We start from the raw sequence: 9,757 nt of genomic DNA, 5'->3' as shown, positions 1-9,757 counted from the left end.
TCCCTGCTGTTCATGACACCCGATAGTCCACATTCCCAGAGTGCAGGGTCCCTCCTGGAAAGGAATTCAGTTCATTGGTGAAAAGAGTTCAGAGAAGCAGGTGATTTTGGAAAGGTCCAATGCCTCGTTCCAGGTGAAGCTATCTATACCTAGAAAATGCAGAGCCTCTTTGAAATGCAATTGGTTAAGTTTCTGGTCTAGATTGGGAAACTGGTTCTCAAAAGCCAAAGGCAATTTTTAGTGAAGAAAGCAGATTTAGGGTGTAATCAGAGGCATGTATTGGGAGTGGTGAAAGCCATGCTATAACTTGGCATTCACCAAAGTGTCAGGCTGCCATGGGGCTTTGCGGTGGGAGGTCTAGATCCAGGTCCAGATAACCACATGGTAAGGAGCTGAGAGAGGAGAAAAAAGAGATTAAGTGCTTTATTGGGAGAAATCCCCTCCCAGTCATTGTCAAAGCTTGCAATCCTTCTTAGTCACTGCAAGCTACCATTGGGCAGGTATTGCATTATACACCCACACCAAGCGTAGGAAGACAGTAATCTGGCATCCTCCTCAACACCCAGGCAAACCCAGCCCAGCTTCTGGAGCAGATAAAAGGGACCATCTCTAGCCCCAGAGTCAGAGGGACCTTCCTGCATCCTCCCTGCACTCAACTACTTGCAGCACAACTCCAGTGACCCTTCTTCTCTCCATTTGTCTCTTGCCTTGAGAGGATCAGACATGGCTCTGCAGTTACGTACTAAAAGCATCGGAGGCAGCAGAAGCGGCTATAGCTCATCCTCTGTCATGGCTGGTGGCGGTGGAGGGGGAAACAGAGTCAGGAGCAGCTACAGTTCGCATGGAGGTGGCGGACAGTGTGGTGGATTCAGCAGCAGGAGCTATGGCGGAGGCGGAAGAATTTCCTCTGGGTCTTATGGTGGAGGATTTGGCTGCCGAGGAGGTGGCTTTAGTGGTGGGATGATTGGAGGAGGAGGTGGTGGCTATGGAGGAGGAATGGGTTGCATTGGAGGAGGACTAGGAGGCATGGGAGGTGGAATGGGAGGAGGAATTGGAGGAGGCATGGGAGGTGGCATGGGAGGAGGAATGGGAGGAGGCATGGGAGGTGGCATGGGAGGTGGCATGGGTGGTGGCTGCTTTGGTGGAGGTGGCTTCAGTGGTGGACCTGGCATGGGACCAATGATTGGTGGTGGACCTGGCATGGGACCAGTGATTGGTGGTGGACCTATGGGTGGTTTTGGCGGTGGCATTGGAGGTGGTGGCTTTGGTGGACCTGGGAGAGGTGACCCTGGGTTCCCAAGAGGCATCCAACCAGTTCAGGTCGATCCCAGTCTCCTGAAGCCAGTCCAAGTGGAGATTGACCCCCAGATCCAGCAGGTGAAACAAAATGAGAAAGAGCAGATCAAGACCCTCAACAACCAGTTTGCCACCTTCATTGACAAGGTGAGGAGATGGGGCAGTGCTTGCAGGATGGGCGCTTTGAGTTGTTTTGCCTGTGTGTACAAGACTTGGCCTTTCCAGGTCTGTGTTGGTAGGAAAGGCAGAATGAGAGTGGTTCTTCTGTTAATCTCTGGTCAGGGACTTGATTGAATACCTCATCCACAGACTCTCTTTGTTGAATACTTCATCCACGCCCAAGCTATGCTTCTGCTTTAGCTGACGAATGCACTAGTGGGTTAGGTTGAAGCCATCATGTCACTGTCAATCTCCCTTAGCCAGTCTGCCTCCTGCATATCTCTCCTCCCAAGCAGAACCACGGGATGTCCAGTAAGCTCTCAGTAGGGTGAGATATTCAGCTCATGCAACCTTGCCTGCCTCTTTCCCACTAGTGCCAGATCTGCAGTTGCAAGTTTTCCCTGGGTGGTGAACTTTGTTTGAGTGACCCCCAAATGTTTGAGAGAGTTCAGAATGGGGAAAAGAGGCAGGAAATAGTTTTGCACGTGTGTCCCACTCCAAATCCTGGAATAGAGTACAGAATGGGGGGAAAGAGGACACAAGGGAAGGTGGGGGGTGGGGAGGGAGGGGAGATATTCTTGCAAATATGTGTCCACCACCAAATTCTGAAATTTAATAACTGCAGAATTTGCAAACCTTTCTGACTGTGGTGCTGGCGATTTAAAAGTATGGGGAGGAGAGATTTCTTAGAAAAGCAAGTTGACATTTTTCACAGTTTGCTTATTTAATTCCCAGACTTTCATAGTTCAACGTCATAGAGTCATAAAATCATAGAAAATGAGGGTTGGAAGAGGATTTAGGCAGTCACTACTAGTCTAACCCCCTGCTCAAAGCAGGACCAGCCCCAACTAGATCATTTCAGCCAAAGCTTTGTCTACCTGGATCTTACAAACCTCCAAGGATGAAGATGCCACCACCTCTCTGGGCAACCTGTTCCAGTGTTTTCCTACCCTCCTAGCGAGAAAGTTTTTCCTAATATCTAACCTAAACTTCCCTTGCTTCAACTTGAGCCCATTGCTCCTTGTTCTGGCATCTGTCACCACTGAGAACAGCCCAGCTCCATCCTCTTTGGACTCACCCTTGAATGTCCTTAATGTCTTCACATAACTATGAAGCTCTAAAGTTATTTTGAAACTACCTTGCTTTTCTGATTCAACAGGATCCTTGCTTGACTGTTTATGTTCTTCCGGACTGGATGGAAAATGGCTGATCTCATTGCCCGTTGTGTTTCAGGTCCGGTTTTTGGAGCAACAAAACAAGGTTCTGTCCACAAAGTGGGAGCTCCTCCAACAGCAAGGACATAGTGGTCCAAGGAAGGACCTCAGCAGCCTCTTTGAAAGTTATATCCAAAACTTGAAGAGGCAGCTGGACTCTATCCTTCATCAGAGAGAACAGCTGGAGTCAGACCTGCAGAACATGCAACCCCATGTTGAAGAGTACAAGAAAAAGTAAGTGGAAAAGAAACCATTTGCAGACACTCCAGCTCCAATCTGCTTGTTCTTTCAGGATGTTCTTTCCCAAGTATCAACTCTTTGTTAGCAGTTATAGCCTAAGATGTTGGAAATGTCCCTGAAGGGAGGGAGGTTTCCACATACAGAAAAAACAAATGACTACTCTTCTGCCATGGGAAGTCAATGATGGTTGATCAGTGAATTTTCACTCTAATATTCAAGACCTGTTTACAAAAAAAACCCTCATACCAAATGTGTGAAATATATATAAATCCCACTCAGACACCTAGGTTGTTCACATTATACTTGGCTTGTGGAAGATTACAAAATAAAGTTATATGTCAAGAGTAATAGAGGAAACAATTCAAAGCTATGTACAGATTCAAAGGCTCAGCTTTTCTGGCTATTCTTCTTCAACTTATTAATAGCAAGTATTGGTTGAAGATCCCAGTGTGGCCCAAGAGATTTGGACACCTCTTTCTCATCCAAAGGTGTGCATGTGTTTGTATGTGTGGGCACAGAGATACCCTGAGAGAAGAGGCACCTTGGTGCTCATGGGAAATGGGCTACTAATTTTTCCCTATAATAGATTAATAGATTCATAGATGTTAGGGTCAGAAGGGACCTCAATAGATCATCGAGTCCGACCCCCTGCATAGGCAGGAAAGAGGGGTGGGTCTAGATGACCCCAGCTAGATACTCATCTAACCTCCTCTTGAAGACCCCCAGGGTAGGGGAGAGCACCACCTCCCTTGGGAGCCCGTTCCAGACCTTGGCCACTCGAACTGTGAAGAAGTTCTTCCTAATGTCCAATCTAAATCTGCTCTCTGCTAGCTTGTGGCCATTATTTCTTGTAACCCCCAGGGGCGCCTTGGTGAGTAAATACTCGCCAATTCCCTTCTGTGCCCCCGTGATGAAATATGCATAACCTAGTTTGATCTAGAGGCCTCAAATCAAATACAGGATGAACATACAGAGGTGAAGCTCTGGTGGAGCAAGGCATGGAGCTCAAGGATGTAAAATTAGACATGAGCGAAATACTGACCTGTAGTTTGGAGTTAGATGTTGGCCCCTGACATTGCACTGGACTTGCACCCATAATATGCTCTCTCTGTCTGTGTGCGTGTACAAATGTGTGTTTGTGAGAATCAGTTTGTTGGTTTCTTACTCAGTAAAAGTCAGACAAGCCAACTTGTCTCTCTTTACCTTGAACAGGTACGAAGAAGAAATCAACAGGCGCGCGACTGCCGAGAATGAGTTTGTGGTGCTGAAGAAGGTGAGTGATGCAGCTAAAGAAAGGATGCAGGGGACAGGACACACCTAAAAACACCCGAGTTTGGGAGTTGTGGGTCCTCTGTGACTGGGAAACCCAATTAGACAGCAACATAATGTCCACCTGTCTCCCGCTGAAGCACTTGCAGTGTCTAGCACTGAAGGCTCTCGCCATAAGAACACGGTTTAATGACTTGGAAGCAAGGTTTCTCTCCAGATAACACAGGCTGCGGCTCTCTCTGCTGTGCTCAGGGCTGCTCCAAGGAGACTGTCCCTTCGATCTTTCTTTCAGGACGTGGATAATGCCTACATGAATAAAGTACAGTTGGAAGCAAAGGTGCAAGCCCTGATGGATGAAATTGACTTCCTGAGACACGTGTTTGAGGAGGTAAGGAGCTCCCCCTTCTCTTGGGCAGCTGGCAATAGAGCTGAATCATGACCAGCTCTCACCAGAGCTATTGTGATACAAACGTGAAAAAGAAACTGTTGTGATCTGTCCTCTGAAACACTTGAATCTACAACAGGATATTTCTGGTCTAGTTCAAAACAGTGGGAATTAAGTACAGCAGAGCAATAGCAGGCATGAAACACTCGGCAGAGCTGACCTGTGCTTTGATGCTTTGCAGGAGCTGTCTCAGATGCACACGATAAGTCGCGACTTGTCTGTGGTGGTGTCTATGGATAACACCAGGCACCTAGATATGGACAGCATCATTGATGAAGTCAGGCGTCAATATGAAGACATTGCTCGGAGCAGCAGAGCTGAAGCTGAGGAGTGGTACCAGAGCAGGGTGAGTAATACATTATCGAACAAAGTGGAGAGGCTAAGCATTGCTTGCTCCTGACTGATAGATGCTGCTATTTTACAAAGACATAGGCAAGGAAACTTTCCCTTTAGCTTATGGTGAGATGTCCACATAGGAAGTCCCGCTGCCCTCACAGGTGTGCATGCTTCTGCAGGAATTCTGCAGAGGCCCAAGAGATACGGATATGAGACATTCATGCACATGCGTGGACTTCTTTCAACCATAAACAATCCATGTGGTTTTTCCTGGCTCCCAGTACCTGAGCAAACTCCATTTATGAATGCTCTAGGGATGTCCATAACAGATCTAGGAATTGATCCCGGCACTGCCAGTTCCAACATGGGGTAACCCTTGGGAAACCAGTGGGTGTACACTGGAGTAACTGAGACTTGTCTCCATTTACACTGGTATAACTGAGAGCAGTATGTGTCCCACAGCCTATAAACCCATATATACCTTCAAGCTCAGCACCTACCCAGTCATTGGACAATATCGGTGAGCACTATTGCCTGTAGCCACAACACACCGACTACCTAGCCAGGAAGAAGTTGTTTGCAGGGCTCCGGGTGCTGTGCTGAAAGGTTGTTCTGTGTGTGACACTCAGTATGAAGAGCTGCAGAACACGGCGGGACGACACGGAGACAACCTGCGTAACACCAAGCAAGAGATCCAAGAGCTGACCAGGTGTATCCAGAGGCTGCGATCGGAGATTGAGAACGTGAAGAAGCAGGTAAGGGCCGTGGGCTCTTCATCCACACCGCAGTGGGGCTGGGCCCAGCAATAGCATTCCCAGGGACTACCTGCAGTGGCAGTCGAGATCTGGCTGGTGCCAGGAGCCTCCAGGCCACGGTCCTGGTAAGGAGTGCCTTGCATTGGGTGAGCTCTGAACAGCTTGGGCACCTTGTTGTCCTGTTTTGATGGGGACCGGTCAATACAGACACTTGATGGAAAGCTGAGATTTCCATAAGTGTGTGTTAGAACAGGTCCACATTGGGCGGAAAGTTTTTCAGAATTTGATTTCCAAAGATCATGTGGAGTAAGACTCTTTCTCTGCCCGAAGTTCCACCCTTCATAACTCTTATGACAGAGGGTAGGCCCCGCAGGAAAACTGAGATGTCTCCCTTCTCCTCTTTCAGCATCAGCAGCTGCAGGCAGCCATTGCGGAGGCTGAGGACCGGGGTGAGATGGCCCTCAAGGATGCTAGGTCCAAGCTGCAAGAGCTGGAGGCTGCCCTGCAGAAGGACAAGGAGGAGCTGGCTCGCTTGCTGAAGGAATACCAGGAGCTGTTGAACATCAAGATTGCCCTGGATATAGAGATTGCCATGTACAGGAAGCTGCTGGAAGGGGAGGAGGGCAGGTGAGTGCCATACCCAGGTGATCTGTGCGAGGTGGGATGTCCTTACACAGGCAGGATTCTCAGCTGGTGCAGAACAGTTGTATTTCCAGAGCTTCAAGGAGTGATGAGTTGACGGATCCCACTTGAACATAGGGCCCATTGCCCTTTAGACTGCACTGTGGAGGGGACAGGTGTAATGAGTGCAAGTTTGAAGCAGACACAAGAACGTGGGAGCTGCTATTTACTGAGTCAGACTGGGGTCTGTGTTGTCCAGTAAATGGTCCATCTTGCCCAGTGGCAGAGAGCGGATGCTGAAAGGGAGAGTGGACTGGGTCTGACTAGGGTTTTTTTCCCCTCCTCCTCTCTCACTTGCAGCCTCCAGCATTTAAGGTCTAAGAAGTTCTGATCCTGGGGCTGTGCCCCTAAGTCCCATGCTCAGTAGCTAGTGATGCCCCTATCAGTCCATGCAGTAAACCCTGTGAGAACACTGGAGCTGCTAATAATACCCTCAAAACCGTCCAGACTTGCTGCAGTGTCTATGGCAAGTGCTGCTCGGTATCAGTCGTACATTGTTTTTGTGTTCAGGATTGTGCTGGGAGCTGTTTTGGAGTTTCAGGGGGGCATTGAACAGGTTGTACTGGAAGAAAGGCCCGCATGAATGGTGCTCTTGTGTCTTTGTGACATTTCTCTAGGATATTATATTAGATGAGGTTGAGATGGAAACCCTTGGGCTGAACTGCTTTTTCTGCTGCTTCCCAGCTCTCTCTCTAAAAGAATTCCTCACTCTACAGTTCACTGCCCTGTGTTAAATGGTGAAGTGCTGGTCATTGAAAAATGGCCTTTGCTTTATTTGTTTGCGTATTTGGAGAAGAGATGAACGGAGGTAAAAGAAATATTTCAATGAGATGGCCTGTTTTTATCTCAATCTGTATCACATGATATGTGCAACCGTGTACTTTTTGCCCTTCTTATGATGGCAGTGGAGCTACCTATATTACTGCACTTGGTAAAGGTTTGTAATACAAAAGATGTGAAAATACACATTTTAAGTTTAGCAGTTTCTAATTTAAAGAACACAGTGAGCATATCTAGAGGGTTTATACTCTGTTTAAAGGGATAATCCTGGATTTGCGCATATTAAGAGACTCCTAGCTGCCATTGACCTTAATGGCAACACCGCAACACTGGAAGGACCTTTGTAGAAATATGAATTAGAGGGCGTATTTACACATGCATTTACGCGGGCTTAAATTTACTGCACAGTACATTACTGCGCAGTAAGCTGAAATACATTGGCGTCTACACATGCAGGCGTTAAAGCACATTAACGCTGTGTATGGACTGACTTGGGACTCAAGTTTGATACTTGCACGATGAAGGTATCCAGTATACACTCAAATCGGTGTAAGTCACCATATTTACTGCACCGTATGGGTGTGCACATGTAAGCAAACACCTGTACTGCACATTAATTGTGGTTAATGTTCAGTAAATGCTCATGTGCCCAGACTCTCTTTGTCTGAAATAGTTCAAAGTTGAATGGAGTTAATAAAAGTTGGATATAAAAGTGTGCTCAGGGAACTGCAATGCACTACCAAGGTGAAGTTCACAGCTGGGTGGGTCTCAGTGACAGCAGGACTTATTTTTGCTGGGTGACTGACCTCTGTTTTTTCCCCCCGCACAGGCTGAGTCAAGATATGTCCAATGTGAATGTCTGTAAGTACTTGCCTCTTTGCTTTATTGTGGGTTATTGCTGGAGCTGGGCTCCTGTGGTTGCTAAATGCCTACCTGAGTAGGGTGTTCCCACTGTTCCTCTCTTACTTGCTGCCTCCAGCATACAAGGTCTAGGAAGTTCTGATTCAGTCTCCTGTTATTGCTGTGCTTTCTGCTGTCACAGCCATTCTCAACTCCGTTAGTATCACAAACTCGCTGATGGGGCTTGGTCTGGGGGTCCAAGACATATTTTTTAATTTTGAAAGCTGGGACTCCTATTCACAATGATCCTATGGTACCTTCCTTATCAGCTGAAAAATCTGCCCTATTGGATTCGATGCAGTCTTTGATGCAGAATGCCCTTCCCCACCTGTATGACCTACTCTGTCAGTCCTCTATAACTTTTGTCCTGGTATTATAGCATCCCATTGATTATCTTCATTCCAGCATGTTTCAGAGAAATCTCTTCTGTAATGGCCATTATGTATTGCTAGGCATTCAAGTCCCCGCACCTTTGTTCTTAGACTTCTGAGTGGTGACCAACCTGTGCTTCCCTTGCAGCGGTGGTGGGCAGGACCACCATTACTGGAGGCCATGGAGGAAGCGGCGGTGGATTCGGAGGCGGAAGTGGATTCGGAGGTGGAAGTGGATTTGGAGGCGGAAGTGGATTCGGAGGTGGAAGTGGATTCGGAGGTGGAAGCGGATATGGAGGAGGATGTGGAATTGGAGGTGGCATTGGAGGAGGTGGAATCGGAGGAGGAGGCATGGGAGGAGGTGGGTACGGAGGCAGCTGTGTCAGCGGAGGTGGCATGATCAGCGGTGGTTACTCCTCTGGAAGCGGAAGAGGCTTCAGCTCTGGTGGAGGCAGCATTGGAGGTGGATCCTCATCTGTCAGGAGAAGCAACACGACCACGACCATCAAATCTTCAGGGGGAAGGTGCTAAGCCTGGGAGTCCTTCTTCCCAGGGCAGGAAATATCTCTTCTGCTCTCCTGGCTGCAGCATAGCTCCTCTCCATCTAATCCTGGCATCCAGAAAAGAAACAAACTGTGCCCCTTGCCATTTAGTGCCCTCCATAGACCCTCTTCTGCCAACTGCCCGTGTTCCTAGGGGGAGCCGTGTGAGAAGACACCAGCTTCTTGGACACCGCCACCATGGGCCTGGGATTTCAACAAGGTCCAAAGTCTTGTTCAGACCTAAGCAATATTGAAAAATTAGGGAGCTGTGTCAGGAAACGCATCCCTGGAGGCTAGCAGTTAGCAGAGGGTGGATGAAGGGAGGAGCGCTCTGCCTCTCTCATTGTGCTGTATCTGTTGAGCTGTTGTGACTGCCCTGTGGCAATGTGTATAAAACTTCTTCTTCCCTTCTCTTTCCTGAGTCTTCTTCAATGGCCACATTTCCTTGGGTGCTCTAGTTTACTGCATCGCACGTCCTGCATTTTCTTGCTTTACAAACAGCAGTAGGCCATGCTTTCCCATGTTGAAGTAACAGTTCAGCCCAGTCAGAATTGAGGAAGAGGAAAGTTCCCTGCTGGTGTCTAGAGAGCTCAGTACATCTGCTATCTGGAACAATTAGACAGATGGAGTATTTGGATAGCTCCAGGTGTACTCTAGCCAGTATTCCCCAAAACAAGTAGTTATCAATTCCCCTTCTCTCCTGTCATTCATGAGGATTCCTCCAATTCCATCTGATGTGTGCATGGCTTTTTATTGTGTTTAAAGACCA

At 47.9% G+C, this 9,757-nt stretch overlaps 1 protein-coding gene across 1 annotated transcript; it reads left to right on the top strand.

Annotated features, from left to right (window-relative positions):
* The first annotated feature begins 723 nt into the window (after window positions 1-723).
* LOC102379545 (keratin, type II cytoskeletal 3-like) lies at window positions 724-9,179 on the top strand. Its single transcript, XM_025213388.1, has 10 exons — window positions 724-1,060; window positions 1,118-1,443; window positions 2,689-2,903; window positions 4,122-4,182; window positions 4,471-4,566; window positions 4,805-4,969; window positions 5,589-5,714; window positions 6,121-6,341; window positions 8,005-8,036; window positions 8,595-9,179. The coding sequence occupies exons 1-10, from the start codon at window positions 724-726 to the stop codon at window positions 8,975-8,977; spliced, it is 1,962 nt and encodes a 653-aa protein (XP_025069173.1). The 3' UTR covers window positions 8,978-9,179.
* The last annotated feature ends 578 nt before the right edge of the window (window positions 9,180-9,757 follow it).

The sequence above is a fragment of the Alligator sinensis genome, unplaced genomic scaffold (assembly GCF_000455745.1).
Source record: "Alligator sinensis unplaced genomic scaffold, ASM45574v1 scaffold551_1, whole genome shotgun sequence".
NCBI classification, from domain to species: Eukaryota; Metazoa; Chordata; order Crocodylia; family Alligatoridae; genus Alligator; species Alligator sinensis.
This window is presented reverse-complemented; position numbering and strand designations above follow the sequence as displayed.